General features: G+C 55.6%; 1 protein-coding gene across 1 annotated transcript in view; it reads right to left on the minus strand.

Moving 5' to 3' along the window:
* Positions 1 to 23,102, minus strand: part of SHANK3 (SH3 and multiple ankyrin repeat domains 3) — a gene marked incomplete at its 5' end in the record, with an annotated part of 356,878 nt that overhangs the window by 11,508 nt on the left and 322,268 nt on the right. Inside the window, 1 exon segment of the mRNA XM_082310842.1 lies at positions 13,417 to 15,742. Within this exon segment, the coding sequence (XP_082166968.1) occupies positions 13,417 to 15,742 (2,326 nt within the window).

Consider the following 23,102-nt stretch of genomic DNA (forward strand, 5'->3'; position numbering starts at 1 on the left):
AACTGCCTTTCCCCCCCCTCTCTCACTTCATCGTTTCCCTCTTCTCTCTGATCACACTTCGGCAGCTAGAACAGCAGTCATTCTTGCTGTTCACTGTTAGAGTGTTCTCCCCTGACCTCAAAAGACCAATTGACCTTCCCAGCTCACCGCACTGTCCTACAAACTTCAGCAGGACCTGTCTTTGGGGTCAGAACAGCCTGTCCCGTCTTCTCCTCAGCTCCTGGCTCACAGTCACAGGCGTCTGACCTGGAGCAGAGTGCCCTGGGTTCAGCAGCCTCTGCACAGAGGACGACGGGACGGTGAAAGCTGCTGGCAGAGCTGTGGCATTTGATGCCCAGTTGTCACTGAATGGGCCCCTGGTAGCACCTAAAGGCTCAGAACTGAAGTCCTAGTCCAAAAAGTGCCCAGAAAATAAGACCTCGGGACTCTTCCTATTTCTTGTTCCTTGCTGGTCTCAGAGGAGCTGGGGGGAGGCACGTTTGTGTTTGTTTTTCCATTTCCAATTTCCAGCACTGAGCTCTGAGAGTGAAGCTGGAGCATCCCTTCTCCCGCCCGCCCCGGTGGTGGGCACCGCGCTGGCCACGTGAAGCCCTGGGCCACCACTGCGTGCCCTGCACTGGAGGGTGCGTGGGAGAGCGGGGGAACACGAGGCTTGCACGGTGCTTACTGCGAGCGCTACGGGCAGGAAGAGAGCAGTGTGTGCTGCTTGAGAAACCCTGGCCTTGCCTCTTGCTGTGCTGGAGCCCTGGAAAGGTCCCGAGCTTTGGGCAGGGCAGCGGCACCGTGGCTGGCCGCACGTGGAGGGTTCAGTTGAGCCGTTTCATTGCTTTCCTTCAGATCCAGCTCGCCTTGTGAATCCCAACAACAACTAAAACCTGAGCCTGGGTTACAGGCTCTGCTTTCTGCCCGGTACCTGCGCCGGGCTGGGCGTGGGGCCGAGCACCCCGGTGCCGTGGCTCGCGCAGGGCGGCGCTGCCCCGGTCCCGGAGCCTGAGCTCCGCCACGCACGGAGGAAAGCAGGTCTGAAGTTTTACATTATAGGTGACAATTTTGTTGCGGGAGAAAATGACCACAGCCTGCAGTGAATGCCTGACCCTTTGTGCAGCTAATGAGAGGGGACGTTGGCCCGTCAGTGTTTTAACTGGGACGACACAGAAGGTTAATTTACAGGGCCAGGAGACAGGTAATTGTGTACACAGCGCTAACCCCATGCCTCCAGCCAGCAGGAAGCACTCGTGCAGCTGAACTGATGGTGCCTTAGATCTGTTGTAGAATTGAGCCTCCTTTCTTGTGCACCCTACAAATACCCGGGGTTTACAGCACCCCTCCTTCCAGGGAATTAACTGCAAAAACCTGGGCTAAGACAATGTTAAAGGTGCTCAGCTAAGCAGGCACCTGTGCAAGCCAGCATGGGTTGCCTATCCAGGTTCATCGCTGATCCTGTCGGACCAAGGCAGCAGCTAACCTTAACCCTAAGCTCTTTGGGCAGCAAAGGGGAATAATGCCACTCGTGACGGGCCCTGGGCAGAGGCAGCACAGGCGGGTGCGGGGAGCGGTGGGGAGCGTGGGGGGCACGCAGCCGCTGCAGCACCCTGAGCCCGGGCACGGGGCTGCAGCCCGCAGGAAAGCACCAGCCCAGGCTCTGATGCATTCACGCTCGCCCCGCTGGGGCTGAGCCACAGCCGCCTGCTGCCGCGGGCCCCTCGTCAGGGCCGTGCTCGGGGCTCGTGGGGCCGGACTGGGCGGCTGCAGCTCACACTCAGCGTTGGGCAGGGATGCCGGGCGCGGGCGAAACAATATCCAAAGCTTTGACACAAACAGGGCTGTGCAACAGAGAGGAAACATCAGCTGACAATCACGGTCGGTCAGATGGTGCTGGACGGGAGCAGGCACTGCCATTGTCTGAAACGCTGGCTCAGCGGAACGGGGACGAGCCGGCTCCCATTCAGCGCAGCCAGCCATCATCCCTGAATGCTTTCTGACCAGCTGTGCTGCCAATGGGGCTGCTGGGCAGCGTCCTAACAACATGAGGGCAGAAGACAGGCTGAGCAGACTAAATTCACCCTGTCCTGCACCAGGCAGCACAAAGCTGAGCCAAGTGTCCGCAGTGCTAACACGGGCAGATCTCCCCTGGGTGCAACCCTGAACACTCAGATGCTCTGCGACACCAGCAACAGGACTGAATGCATGAAGACATGGGCATATGCGATGACATGAGGACCCTCCCACTGCTGACCACACGCAAACGAGGCAAGAACCTGAGGCACGAATCTCTCCGCCCAGCTCTAGCCAGAGCAGCGCTCCACCTCCGGCCAGACCTAGGGGCTCTACAATGTTTTGCTCCACCAGAAGGACTGAAGTCAGCCAGACGGCTTCCGAGTCTCCCACACCTCTGCTTAATCCAGCCATGTGTTACGGCCTGGGACTGGAGCAGAGCTGATCCCTGGGGAAGGCATCCGCGCGGCTGTCTGGGACGCGGTACGGCAGCCACCGCCAGCCCAGCGGTGGTGCGGGGCCTCTGGCAAGAGGAGTTTCCTAGTGCCGCCGCTCTGCTCTCCCGGGACTGGCCCTGTCCAGCCGGGCACTGGGAAGGGGATGCAGACTCGGAATTCAGCACTTGGCAGAAAATGACAAGTAAAATCAAACATGAGACCGCCCAGAGCTCTGCATAGGCTCTGGGGTTGCGTTCACACGTGGAAGCGACACAGATGTAGGCAGCTAGTTTCGTACACGCTACAGGTAAAAAAAAACAGGACAGACAGACAAACACGGAAGAAGCACAACCAAGACCACACAGCTGGCCATGCACACTGGGGAAATTCGCCCGGTGGGCACCCGGATCAGGGGCACGTGCCACAGCTCAAACCCTCCAGTGCCCACCCAGGCCTGCAGGTCACCTTCTGGTGAGGGAGAGGGATCCTGCCGCTCAGCCCGAGGGACCTCGTGCAGACAGGAATGGCCTCCCCCAGGGTCCCACTGCCCGGTCCAGCCTGCTGAACGCACACGGCTCATCGGCCACGGGCTTGCGAAGGGATTCCAGCAGCTCTGGTAGCAACTGAGACCTGCTGGGGACATGGCCAAGGAGCTCTGCCAGCAAGGACACAGAGACCTGCCGGGGACACGGCCAAAGAGCTCTGCCAGCAAGGACTCCTCCAGCGGCAGTCATTAATGAGTTTGGGAGAAGGGGGTCAGTTTTCTGTACCCTGATTTCCCTACAGCTGCCTCAGGTAAACACTTATCCATGGTTTAAGTCTGTGCCAACAGTGACTTCCCTGGGGACGCCGTACGTCACCCGCTATGGGTCACCAGGCTGGAGCTGCTGCGGCGCAGGGGTGCCTGCTGGAAGGCAGCTCTGCTCTGCTGGTCCCGTCCAGGCCCCCTCCCCGCTGGCCAGCTGAACCCCAGCCTGGGATGGCTGCAGGATCCCAGGGAAGCAAGAGCGTCAGATGCTGCCTCCTCTGTCTCATGGGACTTTTGCTGCAGAAGGTGACCTAGGGACACCCCACGACTGGGAAGTCACGAACCGGCAGGGAAGGGGAGCCCTGGGCATCAGTTGCACGGGGGGAGCTGCTGGGGCTCAGGAGGGGGATGTTGCCTCCTGGGGCAGCAGCTGACTCAGCCCTATCCGTGCTGGGGTCCCTCCCCACGGGGCCGAGTTGTGCCAAGGGGGCCCTGCCCCTGCAGAGCCCTTGCTGGATGTCCCCTGCGCAGCCGCGACGGGGGCACACAGCCTCGTCCAGGTCACGGTACGAATCCCCTGGAAGCCCGAGGGAATTTCCTCAGTTGTCACCTACGAGCAGCAGCACACGACATCACAGCACAGGGACACGGACATGCTACCGGGGCACACCAGGGCAGGAGGGGACACTCACATGCCAGAGCAAGCGCCGCTGCCCGCTCTCGGCCAGTTGGGGCGGCAGGAGAGCGGGGAGCGGGACCGGCACGGGCGCAGGGAGACAAGGTGAGTTTGCTATGGGATGAGAACATGCTCACTTACACAACTCGCCCACCCTCCGGAGGCCAGAGGCGGTTCTAGACAGAGCAGCGCGGACATGCAGATGGAGAGCAGGAAGAGAGGCAATGAGAGAGAATGTTAGCTCCAGTCCGGGGCAGCAACAAGACGGAGAAGAGCGAACGGACTTCATCACGCGGCCCGAGGCCAGCACGGGGACGAGGCCGAGCGGCACTGCAGGAGCCCGGCCACGCCGCGAGGCCCGGGCGCCTCGGCAGGGCCTCCTGCGCCGTGCAGGCCTGGGGGCTCCGGCGGCGGCGTGCACGGCACAGCGGTGCCCCGTGCCAGGGACGGGGCAGGCCCCGCAGCGCCAGGAGCGCTGGGCAGAAAGTCTTCGCCATCTGGGGTGGGGCAATCTTGGGGGCAGCAAGGGGACCCAGGAAACGGCCACCACAGGGCTTTTGGGGCCAGTGAAGGTCGGGATGCTCCACAGCGGCTGCGGTTACGTCCGTGTGTTTACTACAGGAAATGGGACATTCATAATTGCATGGATTCGACAGCCAAAGCCTGAAGGATTCGACAGTGCTATTTGTAACAGCTGGGAGGAGAGGGAGGAGGAGGGGAAGAGACAGGGAAGGGACAGGATGGAGATTGGGGAAGGGCAGAAGAGGGAGGGGAAGGAAACAACATATGCATGAGAAAAAATGCCCCACAGCAAGAACAAGAAAGAGCGGCAAATACAGTTCAACATCTTTTCTGACTTTACCCCATAGCTGTGTTAAGTGATTTGCTTCCACGACTGTGAGAATAACAGCTACAGCTAAAGGTCAATGGAATATTATTAGGGCCTTGCAAGTGAGTTAGCATTTCCCAGAGGGGATAATCACAGTTCCTCTGGTACAGGAGTTTGCCTGAATCCCTTGCTGAGGTCTGTGCTGTGCCCAAGGACTTGCCCTGGGCTGGCAGGGGAAGATTCCACATTTGCTTTGCAGCGAGCAGGAGGGACAGGTCGCAGCTCCTCGCAGGGGCAAGAGAGACCTTGCACCCACTGCCTGGGCGCTGGGCCACTCTACTGGGCTTTTCTAAACCTTCTTCTTGTGCATCGCAAAATCCCTCAAGTGTGGCTATCGGGAGGAAGCAAGAGGCCTCGTCTCACCTAGATGGCATGGCCCCCTCCTCCAAGCAGAGACTCCTCGCCTCCCTGCTCCGCAGTGCTGTATCGGGGGCTGTCAGCAAGGGCTCTGTTTGGCACGGCGGCCACAAACATCAAGCGATCACTGCTTTTGTTCAGACTTTGATCCCTTTTCTGCAGGTGAAGTGGCTGCACACAGAATGGGAAGAAATGGCCAGGAGCCGTGCAGAGAGCACGGCCGCCTCGGTCGGGAGCTGTACTGCTCCCGGCAGGTTTCCTTGGCCAAACGGGTGGAAAGCACTGCTGGGAAGCTGCTGCAGGCCACTAACAGCAGGGTCAAGTGAAGACTGTGCTGTTTCAGCTAGAGGACCTAGCTCAGTGCTGTGCAGCTCGCAGTGGAGGCACTTGGGCAGCCCCAGGGCAGGCTGGCCGGCCGAGGGATGTGTGGTTATCCCCTGGGAACGCCAGGCACCTCCAGGGACGGTGTCCTGGCTGTGTCACGATGACCAACCCGCTACGCTCGAGGAGTGATGTAGAAGAGCAAGAGGACTTCTAAACGCACTTTGAATGCTCTCCCCCTCATGCTTCTCCATACAAGAGGGTCTCAGCCTCCAGCTATGGTTTTTCTTGGGCAATTTTGCAGATGGTGCTGTAACTGGACTGCAAATCTCCCAGCCATGAGCTCTCGCCTGCCTGTGCTCCGTTGTGGAACAGGGAGAATCGGGAGCAAACCCGGGTGTCAGTAAACATTTACAACAGCGAGGTTCTGGCAGGGTCAGAGCATTACGGACGTAAGAGCTGCTTACGCCTTAACTAAACATTACACCTCTCATTGCAGCAACCCTGTTTTGTCCTCCTCTGATCTCTTCTTTGTAGGAAAGGGAAATTTAGGGCTAGTATCCACAGGAGACTTCGTCTCCTCGTGTGCTGCCCCGGGGACTCTCCAAGCCAATCTCTTCTTAAGCTCTCACTGGAGAGCGTGCGCAACCGCGGCAGATGGCCCGCAGAGCTGCTCCAAGGCAGCAGGCAGGCCTCTTCCCATGCGGTCGCTTTGCCTTCTGGTTGTTGACAAAAGAACTGGAATTTGAATGGGACCCTTCACACTTCTCCACACAAGAGGAAAAGCCCTTTTTCTGTGACTTCTACTTGTAGCCCGCTAAAGCCCTGAAAGGAACAGCCCTTACAGCTCCTCTCCTGCGCTTGGGTGACAAAGCAACTGCATTGTGAGACCTTCCCGGAGCCGGACTCAGCAATAACTGCATGAGATTCAACAAGGCTCAGGGCCGGGTCCTGCCCTGGGGGCACAGCAACCCCAGGCACCGCTGCAGGCGTGGGGAGGAGCGGCTGGGAGCTGCCCGGCGGGAAAGGGCCTGGGGGTGCTGGTCGACAGCCGCTGAACACGAGCCAGCGGGGTGCCCAGGTGGCCAAGAGGGCCAGTGGCATCCTGGCTTGTATCAGGAATGGTGTGGCCAGCAGGAGCAGGGCAGGGATGGTCCCCCTGTGCTGGGCACTGGTGAGGCCGCCCCTCGAATGCTGTGCTCAGCGCTGGGCCCCGCACCCCAAGGCGGCCATGGAGGGGCTGGAGCGTGGCCAGAGCAGGGCAGCGAGGCTGGGGCAGGGGCTGGAGCACAAGGCTGGGGAGGAGCGGCTGGGGGAGCTGGGGGGGCTCAGCCTGGAGAAGAGGAGGCTGAGGGGAGCCCTCATCGCTCTCTGCAAGGGCCTGAAAGGAGGCTGGAGCCGGGGGGGTCGGTCTCTGCTCCCCAGGAACAAGCGATGGGACGAGAGGGAACGGCCTCAAGCTGCGCCAGGGCAGGGTTGGGTTGGGTATTGGGAAAAACTTCTTCCCCCAAAGGGCTGTCAGGCCCTGGCCCAGGCTGCCCAGGGCAGGGGCTGAGTCCCCATCCCTGGAGGGATTTAAAAGCCAGGGAGATGTGGTGCTGAGGGACATGGTTTAGTGGTGGGCTAGGCAGGGTTCGGTTAACGGTTGGACTTGATGATCTTAAGGGTCTTTTCCAACCTTAACGATTCTATGGTTCTATGATTCTATATGAGCGAACCCTTCAGGCTTTAACTCTTCCCTCTTTTGGGCCACGTCGGCATTGACACGGTCTTGGTGGGACCCAGAGCTCTTCTCACCGAGGTACGGACAACCCCTCCCTGCTCTTCCCAAGTCTCGCTCTGGACAAGCATGAAGCAGAGTCACAGTTTGCTCTTCTACTCACTCGGAGGGATGAGTGGATGAGCTGTGATTAGTAGATGTTAGTGACCAGATGAGGCGAAGCCAGCTGTGCTTGCTGTGACATGGACACATGCTGAGACTTGCTACCCACAATGCCCCTGTCTCCTTGTAGGCAATGCACGTCAACGTCAAAAACAGACCCCCCTGGCCACCAGTGGCAGGAAGCATTGAGCTGGTGTCAGATCGGCGTCACCTCGGATAGAGGGGAGCGCTTCCCTGCGGTAGGTGCTCTCTCAATTACGACATTTTCACAGCACCCTCTAGAAACTCTTGCCATGTTTTCCAAATGCCCAACCTCCGTCAGCTTGTCTCTAAACGGCCTGTGCTTTCTCACTCCCTTGCTGCCTGCAGAGCCATGTCTATGTGGAAAAGCCGCAGAGGTGGACCGGGCTCAGGAGGGCCCCATCCTCAGCCTGACATCCTGCGGTGAACGCTGGGAAAACGCCATGGCAACCAGGAGGGAAGAGCATCCTCCGGCATGCTCTGCGCTGCCGGCAGATCGCGTGGCGAGCCCCCCCGCCGCCCGGGAGCCCCCGCCGCAGTGCCGGTGGCCCTGCTGCAGTACGCCTCCACGAGCAGAAGCCTCCTCCCACGGGAAGGGGAGTCCACGGAGCGAAGGATGCATTTTCACAGTTACCTACAGAGATGCATTAAGCATCTTGAAGTTCAGCTGCCGCAGAAAAGCAGATGGAGACCTGCCAAGCCTCTGTCACGGGACTGCAGGTTTGCCTTCCTCTTCGGTGGCTGCACCCGACACGTGAGGAAAGGCGGGGTGCTCGGGGGAGCTCGGGGGCTGGCAGGACAGCGTGCTGCTGCGAGCACCAGCCGGGACCCGTGTCTCCAGAAGCTGCAGGCTTTGTGGCTGTTAGCAGCCCGCCGGCACAGCGAGGCCGGGGGCTGCTGCCGGCACCCTGCCTGGGACTCTGCTGCTCGGCTGGAAGGCCACCTCCTCCCCAGACCTGGGTGCAGTACAAATAACCGCCCGTGTGCCCCAAACTCCCTCTAGGGAAGGCGCTGAGAAGCGCAGATCTCAGCTGGCCTCGTCAATGCCAATCTCCAGCTTTTCATCAGCTCTCCACCGACAATTCCCTCGGCTGCGGAAAGGAAGCTCAGCTCCGCTTTGTGCGGGAGTTTAGACACCATGAAGAGACCAAAAGCCTACAAGGAAACAGGGGGTTGTATCTGCAGCGGCTGAAAGCTTGCACCATAAATGTTACACCATTTAACTGAAACAGAATTAATTGATGAGTTTATATAGAAAGAGGTAGCTTTACCCTAGGAGCTAAATGCCTAAAGGGCTTATTTTTCTTCTCTCTCTCTTTCAGATCTGTAGAAATACAAAGCAGTTGTGGGTTTCCAGAACAGCACCTGAAAAACTCAGTTTTGCATCTAAAATTCTGCTTCACATGATACATTTGGCATGTTTGGCTGTTGCTTAAAGATAAACAAACAAGCAAACAAACAAAACCCTTTGCAAAGCACCCTCTAACCCAGGTTCTTGGCTGCATTAGCTGGAGCCCCAAACTGGAACCGTGTTGACACTTCAGATGCTTCTGGCTTGAGTCAACATGAGCTCACACTTAGCTTCAAGGGCCGGCCGATCAGCATCCCACCGGCCCCGGCGGCAGAGGTGGGAGGTTGGGAGCTGAGTGTGACTACGCACAATGAGGAATGACACGAGCCTGATGAGGCTGGATGGCCACGGCCACTCACAGGACAAGGGGACACTGCACAAAAATGCCATCTCAACACAGGGTTTAATGTTGCACATTTAACGCGTGAGTCACCCTGAAGCGCATGAGTTCAGCCTCTGGTACTAATGCGGTTCTTCAGCTGGCATTTGCATCGCTAGCTATGACTCACTGGATCACTAATCAGAAACGTACACCTCTCATTAGTTAGTGTCAGCTTTATTGTGGTAATGGATGTCAGACAATGAATCCATTTCAGCGTTCAGCAGCAGCTCTGAGCTGCGGGGTCCTCGCACTGCTCCTGCTCAGTGGAACGACTGCTCGGCATCTGCTGCTGCGTGAGCTCTGTCCGGGGGCGGCTGGGAAGTTCAAGTCAGAGAGACGCCAAGACGCCTGGTCGCTCTCCTGCAGCTCAGCTTAGCAAAGGCTACTGCGTGTTGGGACACCGGATCTTCAAGGATCCATTCATGTTTAACATGAAGATAGCTGCTGCTGGCCTCACGGCAGCCTTCAGAGGCATGCTACGGCAAAGTAATGGTCAGGGCCGCTCCGGGCAGAGCAAAGTTCCTGTGTCCCCAGCTCAAGGGCCATCGCTTACTCCCATGGGACAGTACGAATGGAAGCTGTCGCTCTGCTCTGCTGTCACTGTCACCGCCGAACTACGGCGCCTCGGTGAGGGCTGTGCAGAAGGCCGTATCTCAGCAAGCAGGCACACTGCTGCTGCGGGAGCAGAACCGTCCTCGGCAGCACGCAGTGCTCGGGCACAGCTCCCCTCGCCACGCTCAGCCCTGGCCGGTCACACAGGGCCCCAGGAGCGGGGAGGATGGGATAAAGATCGTCTCTATCGATTGCCTTAACTCTGACCTTATGTTCTCATTCTCAGTATTTCTTGGCCTCTTTCTCAGTCCCTCTTGTCAAACGTCCTCCTGTGGAAGACCGTCTTGGAAGGAGACAGAGCCAGAGTTAGAGTTATGGAGAAAGCAGTTTGTGTCTTCTGTTCCTGGGGTCCCCAGCCAGGACCCTCACAGACCTCTGCAAGAGAAACGCACCAGGGCCTGCTCTACAGCCACCACGTGCGAAGAGAAGTGACCTGCTCTTAGATGCAACTACTGTAAATCCAGAATTTAATGTGCTTAGAAAGAAACTCCAGCAATGAAACCTGCCACCGCAGGCAAGCTGCTCAGCCTGCTTCAGCAGCTCCTGCAGCCCCTGGAGGGGCACTGGCAGCTTGCGGGTGGCTCCTGCAAGGGCACCGCATCGTCCCCGAGTCCCGTGGAACTACAGGGCACCTCTGGCTCTAGGTGAGAGCTTCGGCTTGGCTCACGAGCCTTTCTGGAGCAGAGCTAAACATAAGAACGACAGAAAAAGCTGCAGCACAAGTCAGGCCACAGCCCTTTAGGCCTCCAAATGCCCCGTGGAGGGGCTCAAATGGGCTCCGGCTGCAGCATCACCTGGGCTTTCACGAAGCCTGGCCAAGGGGTACGGCACCCTTCAGCCCTTGCGGGGGCTCAGGGGCCAGCCCTGGGGGCAGCGGCAGCTCCTCCTGAGCAGCACTGCTGTGTGTAGGGGTGGCTGGTGTGGGAGGTTTAGGGAATACTGTCGTTCTCAGGACAGGCCCAGGGGGAAAACGTGTCCTGAAATGGGTCATCTAAGCTTATTTAACTGCTCTTTACATTATTTTCTGAATTTACAGCAATTTCATAAAAGAGAGGAATTTTCACAATGAAGGAGAGTGGCTAACAGCATTAAATATTCTGTTTACAGCTGACTTCCTGGGAAATATTTCAAGTCTTTGCCATCAACCAGGAGCACAAAAATTTCAGAGATGAAAGGCCGTGACTTCCAGAAAAAGGAATGAGAGCATTTAACTCTGCAGGACAGCTGAAGGTGCCAAACATTCGGTGGCGGGGTGGGTAAGGAGAGGAGGATGGACCGCACTTCCCCGGCGCAGGAGGCCAGGCTCCCTACAGAAGGTGACATGCAGCAGTACCATGTCACGGGCTGGGAGCTTAGGCAGGGTCTGCTGCTCCTGGGAGGGACGGGGGCGAGGGAAGGACACTGCCTGCGGGAAGCACAGGAATCAAAGGGGAGCAGCGGTGGAGGACAGGAGGGGTTAAAGAGAGGATGGACAAGGGGTATCCCCTAGAAATGGAGGGTACTTGCACACCTCTGCCAGGAGGCTGCACGAGGAACAGCAGATGAGCCGTACGCAGTGACCTGGATGGGCACGGGAGACCAGGGAAGGCAAGAGGCCAGGCAGCGGGGTGGCTGAAGGCAGGCGACCCAGCAGCCCCTCCACCAGCCCCAGGTGAGCGAGGGCCAGCTGGGCCCCAAACCAGGCCTCAGCAAAGGGCCAATGCCTGGCAAGGGTAAGCTGTTTGAGATGCCATGCCTGGTTGCCATTAAAAGCTGGTACCGTCCAGGTTCTCTAGCGCCAGTGAAGATATGCACGGTCAGCACTTTTTAGGAATATGAGGCATGGCGTGCCTGATTTCAGAAGGGTCCCCAAATGCATTTAAACTAAGTGCGTTCAGCACAGGACCCCGCGGTTCCCGACTGAGCAGTGCAGGGAGAAGGGACCACGTGTGAGACAGTGGCCTCCCAGGAATGGCCGTAATGTGCATTCGGGGCCGAATCCAGAGAGACAGAACAGCGTAGCGGGGCAAGATCCAGAGATTTTATTCCACACTGCGGTGGTAACTACAAGTTGGGCACCTAGGAGAGGTGGATCGCCGGTGCAGCCAGGCTGGCAGTGCCAACACAGGCACTGGCAGGGAGGCGTGGGCCAGCTGAAGGATGGAGCTACCCCAACGCTCCCCTGGGGGCATGTCAGGACAGGACATTTTGTCCCCCAGGCTAGAGCTTGAAATGTCACCAGCTGTGCTAGCACGGTGTGCTAGCATCGTGCGGACTTGTAACCCATCACTGTGATGATCGGGTTAGAAAAACCTTTCCAAAAGAAGGGTTCCCTTTAGCTCAGAGCTCCCTGCTGAACTGGTGCCTCGCTGACCCCCAGCAACCACCCACCGGTGACGCTGATGGGACCTGCTTACTGGGGCTTTGCTACTGTGGGAGGTGTTGTGTGGCTGCATCCTGACAGGGCAGAGTGAGACCAGAGATTTTGGGTCACTTCCTGCTGTAACTTCAAATTTCAAAGCCTTGTAAGGCTTCACTCTCAAATCTCGGGCTCTAATGTAGAGTTTTTTGGTTTGGTTTAGTTTTACAGTTAGGTGGGGATGTTGGGGTGAAAGCGTGGGGCAAAGGGGCCGCTGCTGCCATGGGGGCAGCAGGTCAGAACAGACGCCGGGTGCCGGCAGGTCGGTGGGTGGCCTGGCACGGCGGACACGCCGGGCAGGAGACCAGCACGGGGCAGCGTGAGGGACACAGAGAGGTCCATGCTGTTCGGGAGTGTGATGGTCACAGCTCCGGCACGGGAGAGAGAACCGGTGCCTCCTGAGAGCCGTGAGGGATGAGGGAACCCAAGTAGGACTTTGTAAGAGAAAGAGGCTCCTGTGTGTCCTGGGGTCCCTCTACTGTGACCTTTCAGATCTCCTGGGCCAGCCGGACTCTGCACAGGTCTGTGCGTGAAGGAGGAGAATCAGGGGTGAGGATCTACCACGCTTAGGCGCTGCCTAGGTACCTCTGAGCCAGCAGCCAATTCACTGGCCCGCCGGCACAGAGACCTGCGTGACCCAGCGCTGCGCTCAGCAGGATACGGCCGCCGCCAGCGCCCACGGGAGGGATGCCCGGCTGCACCCCCTGCCCGGAGCCACGTGTAACACCCCGCAGCTGCGCCCTGCCAAAACACCTCCCTGCAGGTCACCAGAGCTGGCTCGTTCCAGAAACGGTGCCGAGCTCTGCCTCAGCCCACGAAGGTCGGGGCGGTGCTGCTGTGTCCTTTCTAAGGGCCGTCACAGACCACCCTCGTGATGGCTCCCGCTCAGCAGGGACTGACCAGAGCTCTAATACGTAGTCTGACAACATTTGGAGATCCTTTGAAATGAAAAGCGCTAGAGAAACACACATTGTTATTAATTGTTCAGGAGCAAACATTTAGAAGTGAAACCCACGACTAAATACAGCAGCTTCACAATAGCATCGAGACAGAGGAGGAACATGAAACAACAGGAGGGCAATTTAAAGGGAAAAAGCAACAGTGCGAGCTCGCTACGTGTGCGGTGCATAGAGAGGAGCCATGAACAAATCACACCAACTTCTGGAAAGCATATCTCAGCCTTGTCTCTCCCCGTGCAGCTGAGAAGTCCTGACATCTCTGAAATGCCCCTCAAAACACAGCCTGGATTACTCGGCATGGTTACACTCTGCTTATGCACCCCCCTGTCCCCCTGGGTGCCTAAGCCCCGCACCCACCTCCTCCCCTGGCCAGCGACCAGCATCTTACCGTGCTGCGACCACAGGTGACTTCTTCCCGGGATCTAACGTGGACCCGGCTGGTTCCTCCCCCAGTGATCGTGTATCCTTATTCAGTTGCTGTAGTCGGGAACTTAGCTCGCTGATCACAGTTGGCTTGTCATCATCAGCCCCATGGATTGGCCTGCTCTCCATGGGGTCCCCCCATAGCTTGGACCTTCTCTGAAAGAGGTAGCGTGGCCGGCCAATGCTGGCTGATGCCAGAGTGGCCGCATGTTGCTGGGAGATGAGCTCGCTGTCCGAAGACTGCTTCAAAAGTGGGTCCCTGAAAGTAACTGGCCCCTTGCTGAGCTGGGACTTGAGTTTTGGCTTTGGAGGCACTGGTGGCTTCTCGAGTATAAAAGTTTGTCCATCCGCAAAGGAAGTGTATGTGTCAGTAGGCTCCCCGCTTTCTGAGGACAACGTAGACATGCTGGAGACCGTAGAGATGGTGCTTGTGGTCTCCAGGTGATGGTCACTTGAACTTCTGGTGTCCACCTCTTCCACTCCCGAGTCTGCAGCAGACTCTGGGGCTACGGGGGCATCAGAGGGCTTCCCTGAGGGTGTTCCGCCAGTGGTAGAAGGTGCTACTGCTGCCGCTGGTATGGATGGCGTGCTAGGCGTAGCCAGGTGGCTGACTGGTGTGCCAGGGGTGGTGACCAGTACCCCGTTTGCAAACTCATCTGGTGGAGGCACCAGCCCTATCTTGGCCAGCTCCTCCCTGGTCTCTTCGTCACTTGAAGACAACTGAGCTGGTGGGAGGGTAACCGTGTAGGGCTCCACTTCTTCCTCCGAACTCCCTTGTCCCAGCGTCTTGTCAGAGGCTGGACTGACTGGAGGCTTTCCCACGGGACTGGGCTGGGTCTCTGCTTTGGGGGACTCCGCTGGCTCTGTGCATGCTTCAGGGACAGCTGGTTTCTCCTCTTTTATCTCAAGTCCTATCTCGTCTTGGCCATTACTTGTGGCATGAACCATGATGAGGCCAGCGGTCTTCTGCTGTGATGTATCCACTATGCTAATAATCATGGACTTCTTGTCTTCTTGTTTCTTCTCCTCCTTCCCAGGTGTTTCTGCTCTTGCCTCAGTTTCTTTTCTCAGTGTGGACGGAGTCCCCCACTGGCTCTTGGTAGGGGCCAAAGTCCCAGAGTCTGTTCCGATTGCTGCTTTGCCTCCAGGTGAGTACACAGGGGACACCAAGCTCTCCAACTCCCCCCTCTCTGGTTCTTTGGTTTGGATGTCCACAAACAGGGGTGCTGCTCTGTCTGAGTCTGGGCTGTGGATCGGGGTGGGCGACCGGGATGGGACTTGAGTTGAGAGGGCCCGTTCCCTTGCGGCCAGCGCAAGCGCTAGTGGTGAGTTCGGATCCAAGGGCTTTCCTGTTAGAGGGTGAATGAACGTTGAGGATGAGCTGCTAATTAATGGCTTTAAAGCTGAGACAGGGGAAGGCAGTAGTACATCTCGGCTTCCTAACAACCGCTCATCAATAGACCTGGACTGCTGCAAGGATGGCATGTCGCTGCTGGGGGGGCTTCCCTCAATGGCCCCGACCGAGAGGAAGACAGTGGATTTCCGCCTCTCATCCAGACGACGATCTCTGTCCTTCATGACTCCAGCGATGGCAGTGGCAAAGGGGATGCTTGTGGCTTCAACCTGAGCAATGCCGGTGTGGTGCTGATATTCCACTCCACTCAGGCGATGGCTCCTGCGGGTGGGAGAGGGCTCCCTTGTAAAGCCTCCGGTGATGGACAGTGCTGCTCTCTCCTGCGCATCCTCCACTTGTAACTGCTTAACAAGAGGACTCTTCTTCCTCTGTGGCTTGGTGGGAGCAAACAGGCTGACATTGAACTGACCCATGTTGGCATAAGGGTTGTCAATCACTCTCCCCTTCCTCTTCAGCTTCTCCGGAGGGGTTGCAGATGGGCCAGGCCGGGGGATCTCTGTTGGCTCCACGGGAAGATGAGAGGAATCCTGTAGGATTATCATGGATCGGGCCCTCTTCTGCCTTTCAGGGTAAGGAATGGAAGTCCTCGCCTGATCGTACATCTCAGCTGCACTAATGACCTGTGGGAGTCCATGGAGTTTAGCCTCCAGGCTTGGCTTAAAGCTTGATCTTATAGTATCATAAGCTCTTCCTGGGGGTGGAGGTGGCGAGAAGGATGGAGGGGGGCCTGTGTCGAAGTAGTATGGAGAAGGAGGTGGGGGTGGGGCTGTCTGAGGTGGTGGTGGAATCCCATGTCCTTCCCTAACGGTGTCTTGCATCGATGTGCTCCGGGGAAACTTTCCATCTAGCAGAGAAGCAGCAAGTTTCTCGTCTTCACCTGGAAAGCAAGAACAACAGTGAAGTCAGAGAGGACGCCTCTAGAGAATCCAGAGCGCGACAGTTGCTGCAAATTGGATATATGACATGCCTTTCTTTCCCCCACCCCACTTGCTTTCTGAGGTGACTTTTCACTTCATCTTTCATTTGCTTGGTGCAAGCACTTGCAGTGTGGCCCTCTGCTTGGCACAGAAGGGCGGCCACAGACTCTCACAATGTCTTACATTGTTTTAAATCCATCAGACAGTTGTGCCCAACACCTCCGAACCAGGCTGGACGCTCTCCAGACCAACACAACAGCGACAGAATTGAACACTTGCTCGATCAAACCTCCCGACACCCAACTGCCAATGTGCGAGACAGCTGAGCGCGACCAGGTTGTGCAACTCACAGCAAACACTGCCGTCTCCCATGTGCGGGTTCTCGCGCTCTCCCGCTCGCTCTTCTCCTGTCGCACTTCCCCCCTTCCCCCCGAGGGGTTACATATGCCTCAATGTGCTAGACTGAATTCAGAAGCAGGGTCTAGCTGAAACTTCGGTTATGTCTTTCAAGGATTGGAAGTGCCCAGGGAAGCCAGATTCTGCCATTCTTACTATTAACTTACTACCTGGGTGCACAGCAAGAGCTTTTTCAGGTACTCCTAACACTCAGTGAAAGAGTATGAGAATCTCACTAAGTAATAGAAGAAGAAATCCACTAATACAGGGCGTACGGTGTCAGTACTTGCATGGATGCTAGTTAACCAGCCTAGCTCGCCCCAGCCCTCTGCACGAGCCGGGCCCTCTTCACCAAGTCCTGCTTTGCCATGCTCATCCCTTGCTTGCCATGCCTCTTTCTTTTCGGTCACAGTTCAGCTGTTTTCAAGGTTTCAAATTGCTCTTGAGAGAATGCTCACGATGGCAGAAAGCCACGTCTTGGCACAGCAGCAGGAGGACCACCTGCTTTTTTGGCTCTAATGCTTTTTCTGTAATGTCCACCAGCATTCAAAGTGCTTTGGCAACTGTGCCTCGTATTACATTAGCAATTTCACCAAATGCCTGCAGATGCAGAGTCCGCTGGGGGAAAAAGGGAGTATTTTGGCCAGCAAGCATTGAACTTTACATCTCATCACATTGATCAGACTATCGCTGTGTTCAAAGTCATGCTATTTTTTGCTGAACACACTTTGGGGATTTTTAATACCACGGTAGCACAATGAACTGGAAGCACAAAACAAGTTCAAAGAGAGACTGGACAAAGCCATGGAAGATGCACTCTTTGTGGGCTATTATGTGCACAGAAACCTATGAACTGAAGACTGTAGCGGCCTGGGTGAGTATTCAGGAGAAATATCATATCCTTGCCCTGTTTTCACTCTTCCCCGGGCGTCTGCTTAAGAGCAATGCTTAAGACAGGATCCTGCACTAGATGGAGCCATGGTTTGACTCAGTATAGACACTGTTACGTTCTTAACAGCGTGAAGATCCACAAAAACCAGTCCTGCCTTTATGCTTATTTCTACTTCTCACCTGGGAACGGCCAAGAGTTGAAACAAGGAACTTTATGCAGCGCTGAGCTCTGTTGCCATGCCCAGACCGTTACCGAACACGGCCTAGCGCCGTTAGAGCTCGTCTTAGGGGTGTGCTGACCACCCTGTAGATAGGTACTACTGCGGCAAGCGCAGAGCTATTTCAGGAGATAAAACTGGAGAGCTGGCTCGTCTTTCCCAAATCGCCCGCTCTGCAAAGAGCTGCCGGGCCAGGGGGCTGCCAGGCCAGAGGAGCCACTGACCACCGGCCGTCACGGGCTGCTGCAAATCCTCGGCTGTCGGCCGTGAGCGGCTGTAGGTGCGGCAGCCCCGGCTCCACCTGTGAGCTCACAGTCCCTGCTGGGAAGAGCTCTTAATAGGTTAAAAGCAAAGTATTTCGAGTGAAGGAAGGGTGAAGGGGACAGTTAGATAAACATATTCATGGTGTGGGTATTAGTTTTTGTTTTATTTTACATACCTGCTTCTACAATTATTAATTTTATTCTCTCTGTTCCCCATTTGCTATTTTTCTGTGCCATAAGCATCTCTCCTCCATTTTTTTTCTTAAATGAGGGGAGCACTATGGAAAATGATATCTGAAGCACTACCAAGTTCAATGACCAGCGAGACATCTCAAAAGGACCTCGACAGGCTAGAGGAACGGGCCGGCAGAACTCCATGAATTTCAACCAGGACAGTCGCAAAGTCCCACACCTGAGGAGGAAGAACCCCTTGCAACCGGACAGGCTGAGGCCTGGCTGGCGGGAGAAAACTCTGTGGGAAAGAACGTGGGGGGCTCGGTATGCAGGGAGGCGACCGTGGGCTGGCCCCGTGGGCTGGCCCCGTGCCCCAGCAGCAAAGGCCAACAGCGTCCTGGGCTGCGTGAACAGGAGCAAAGGCAGCGGACAGAGCAAAGAGGTTATCCCTTGCACTCCCCCTGATGGGAGAACACCTACAACACTGCATCCCGTCTGGGGACACTGGAGAGCCACCAAGTCGGTCAGGGCTGGAGCTCCGGCTCTGTCTGGAGAGGCTGAGAGAGCTGAACTTGTGCAGCCTGCAGAAGGAATGGCTTTTGGGGGGACCTAACAGCAGCCTTCTGGTACCTACCGGGAGGGTATCAAGAAGATAAAGCCAGGCTTTCTGCAGTGGTACATGGTGGGAGGACAAGAAGCAATGGGCAAAACTGAACTGAGAGGTTCTGGCTGGATAAAAGGAGGAATTCTATGATGAGGACAGCCCACCAGCGGAATAGGCTGCGAGAAAGGGTGTGCAGCCTCCACCCTTGCAGGTTTTTGAGACCAGACTGGATAAAACCCTGAGCAACGTGATCTGATCTCACAGCTGACCCTGCTTTGAGCTGGAGGTTGGACTGGAGACCTCCTCCTTCCAACCTGCATGATCCTTTATCCTATGACAGAAGAAGAGTGGCTTCATTCCAGTTCTGGTTCCCAAGCTGACCGTCTCTACAGCCCTGCTCCTTGGAGTACTGGGAATAACATCTGTTCCCCATGAAAACGAATGTCTCCTATTGCTCCTCAGCAAGGAAATCAACACTGAGGAGCGATCACTGATGGGAGAGGTGGGAGGAAAGCAAATTCTTGGCAGGCGCTTTCTTCACTACCTGCAACTCGCCATTCTGACACAGCTCCTCTGCTCCCTGTATCTGCGCGCTTGCCACCCGAGTCCTGCATAAACAACGACATCCATTTACTCATCTGCCTCTCCTCCTCTCTGTGCAGCCTGCTCACTCCCCGTATCCTGCTGACGACACTGCCTCGATACTCCCCTTCTCCAGCTCCGCTCCAGTCTTGCAGATGAAAGGCACATCTAGCCCAGCGTGCTGCCTGGCAGCGGCCAAGAATAATTGCCTGAGGAAGCATATAGGAACACAGCAAGCATGCAGCACTGCTTCGCCCCTCCCAAATACTCTGTCAGCTTCCAGCAATTTGCTGATCAAGAGCTGGCTGAGTCAGACTGCCTTTGTGTTTAACCCTTGGCGGACTTTCTTCTGCAGGCACTTGGCCGTGCTCTTTGAACTCGTGCAAATTTCTCACGCTCTCAATATCCTGCAGCAGCGAGCTCTGCAGCTTACCAGCACCGTGTGCAGAATTGCCTCCTTTTATTTCTTTTGAAACCCCAGCTATCAGCTTAATTTGATGCCCATCTGGTCTGTAAAGACCTTTTACAAGGCTTTCTTTGAATTGTGTTGCTGTGTTATTATGCTCTCTTATGGCAATCTTTCACTACCCATTCCTACTGTGATAGCAAATTTTGTAAAACACAGTCTTCATGATAGAAACTCACTCCACACTGATGTTTAAATGCGATCACATGGGCAAAATGAAACCTCTCCCTTAACACGGAGAAGCATCTGTTTATAGTTAAGCATGAGACTAATCATTGCTGAGTTTTATTTACTGTCTATGCAGGATATACTTCTGCTCAGGGAATCTCCGAAGTTGAACAAAGGAACCAGTAATCCCCTGGGAGCAGGCTTGAAACCTGATGTCTTGATTAAGTATTGAATTTATGAATTGCGTGCAATCCTTGCAGAGCCGGCTGGACCCTGCACAGACCCCTGCAGAGATAACGAGCACACAGCCAAACAGAAATCCCCTGGAGAAAGCAGCGCGGAGGACAAGCGTCCCCTAAAAGGTGAGGGACCAGCTGCAAGACCACTGAAACCATCCTGGCAGTTTTTAACTTGAAATGGAGAGAGAATCTGTTTGAGTTTATCTAAAATACTGGTAGCTGAAAGCATGGCTCTCTCTTATCCAACTCCACTCCTATTGACTGCAATGTTAACAGTTAATTACTTGTCATAAATATGTTCATTTTTCACTTTTATCTTAACGCTTGCCTGTTGCGAAATGCTGCAGCAGGCAATGGGCAGACCTCGGCCCGGGGGACGGGCAGTCTGCAGAAGGAGCCCGACCAACTCCTGCAGCACTTGGAGCCCTTCGACACAACTCAGAGGTACCCAAGAAAGAGCAGAGCATCTCCCCACCAACGTGCATGCCCACAGAACAGGCCATCGGCCGATGCGAAAAGTCTCCAGTGACGAGCCTCAGCCAGACTCTAACACGCGGCACGACACCGAGGGAAGGCAGCTCCTCTAAATTTGTAGCACCTGAAGTAGATTGTCCTTTCATTCTATCGGATCTCAACCTAGCAATTACTGACTTGCCATTTGCTATTCCCTCGTGTTGCAGGGTCACGCGTGGCGTCTGCGCTCTGCTTCCCGGTACACTCTGCTGCCAGCGACCGACCGCTCCCGCCTCCTCCAGACCTCATCCCTCTACCACACACCGATGGGCTGCCAGATGAACTGAAACCTTGGTTCTCCAGAGGGATGGCGGAGGTGGGGCTGACCTCTGAGAAAAGAGAGCGCTGGTCTGTCGCAAATGGCACGGCCCTTTGGGTGCTGCCCGTGACCTCCCTCTGTGCCTGGTCCATCTTCCACGTGCCTAACTGGAAGATTGAACTTCAATGACAAATAAACAAACCTCTCCCTTTGCTAACTGCTGTTGAGATTTTGTCTCTCAGTTCTCTTCAAACAGCATGTACTGTGTCTTTATCATAGGGGGGGCATATATGCTTCCTACAAAGAGCAACAAGACATCACCAGAATCAAACTACAGAGGTCAGTGCATGCAGGAATAAAGAGCGTGAGTCAAAACGGAGCCTCCAGCGACCAGCAAGGACCAGCAAAGAACCCTGTCCCCGAGCACCCAGAGTAACTGGTCTGAAATGAGAATCACGCTCCCGGGTGCATGCGCCGAGCGCAGCTTGGCACTGCCACGAGCCTCACGGCAACGCCTCTCTGCAATTCACAGCATGCTCAATGCATTATTAATCTCCAAGGAAAACACAAAAACTCTCCATAATGCTTTTGGGCCTGTTGCCATAACAGCCTAAATCCCTGTGAGAATCTAACTCTGCGCATTAATTTGGGCTAACGAGGTGGCTCTCTCCAGAGCACACCCCACCATTCCCAGCCTTGCTTTCCCCGCGCAGCGATGGCAGAGCAGCTCCCAAAGCCACCCCTGAGCTACAGCAGAGAGGTGCCAAGTGCCGCAGCGTCACTCATGTCCAGAGGCGGAAAGCCGGTGAGCATCATCGTCCTCGGATGCGCGGGGCTGGTGTCAGCTCCAGGCGACAACAGGACTGACAGGAGGAGGAGGAAAGCCCGCTGCCCATCAGAGAGCGTTGAAATAACAGCCCTGTGCTGGCTGCTATGGCACAAAGCTTAAATCACAGCTGGGGTGAACCTGAGAACGTGTTTAGAAGAGGGGAAAGCGCTGGGAGTCCACCCAGGATCCGCAGAGGGAAGGACGGTCCTGGATCGGGAGTGGGGAGGGCTGCCAGCCCTGGCGGCAGAGCTGCCCCCGCCCTGCCGGACCTTTGGGCAGCCACGAAAGGATGCGCGCTCACCCCCGAGCTGGCGGAGCAGGAGGAGCCCGGCGTCCTCAATGCCTTTTTGAAGACCAAGGCCCCCCCTTATTTCTTCAGCAGTGCCAGCACTTAGTCAGTAAGGTCCATCTGCCGCCTCCAGCCAGCGCCCGCAGCCCATCGTGCTTCTAACTGACACGGGGACACGCGCTCCTTCTGCCCATGCAAAACCTCTGTCTACATCACCTTGCATGTGCTCAGGGGAGAGACTTAGCGAGTACCATGATGGTTCTGCAGACTTTCAAGTGTTTTTAACTTCTGATGCTGGAGCAGATGGCGTGGTAGCTATCTTGGAAGTCTGACAGAGATTTTCTTTTCTATCAGCCTCCCCACTGCAATGCATTTATTTTCTTCACATTTTTGTTGAAGTATTTCTTCCGTTCTGCTTTCTTCGTAGCCAGTCGCGGGTTAACTACCTTTGTCTCAAGAAATTTTTAGATGCAAACATGAAACGCTTTGATCTTTTGTCACAAGTCCCTGGGAATCCAAACCAGCTGTGTAACATGCAAATAACAGCGCATCTCTTCACCAAAAAACCAAACCAACCAAGCAACCCGTGCTTATTTTTCATCTAGTTCCTTGCTTTTAGTAGTGATTTTTATCATGAAGTCAACTGACTGTACAGCGTATGAGCCTGTCATTGTGGGTGTGAAATGACAGCTCAAGAAGGACTTCTAAAACAAGCCAATTGCAACCCAATTTCAACTGTTTGGCTCTTTTCTATTTTAGCTTATCTGGAATTCCAGAAAAATTAGCTGGTTTCTAAGAGGCACTGCTTTGGGTGTGTATTGTGGCAGGCAAACTGGAAACAAGAAGCTGCTGTCCCCTCCTTAACAGGAATTGTTCCCTGTCGGTGCAGACGCATGCTGCTCTTGGATCGAGCATAATTAAGAGCTACGTGTGATTTTTTCCTGCCTTCATTGTCGGGTTGGGCTTGGATGCTGCGCTCGTGACAGCTGCAGCCATTCCTGCTCAGAAACAGGGCATCTCAAGGTCTGCTTTTGATCTTCCCTGATGCAGATTAAATCTAGTGCTTCTAATCCCCTTGTTGCACAGTGTGGCTGTAATGGCTGTGAATCCCGTGCAAGGATCAGGGCCTCAACGCTCTAGGTGCCGAACAAAAAAGACGTACACGGGACACTACACTCTATGCTCATGAGCATATAAACCCTACACACAGCCCAACCAACCTCACAGTTGTATAAACCTGCAAACTTCAGATCCCTTTTCTCGCGGTTCTCTGCATACAGAGATCCTTGACAGCAGACCTGCACAATGAGCGTTGCGCAACAAGCGTCGCGCAACGAGGTGCGGCTTTAGAGGGACTTCCCGAGTCATTGACTCTGCTTTCACAAGCAAAAAGGAGCTCCTTATGGGCAAGTATTTCGTATTTAATGAA

The sequence above is a fragment of the Platalea leucorodia genome (assembly GCF_965183815.1).
Source record: "Platalea leucorodia genome assembly, chromosome: 4".
NCBI lineage: Eukaryota > Metazoa > Chordata > Aves > Pelecaniformes > Threskiornithidae > Platalea > Platalea leucorodia.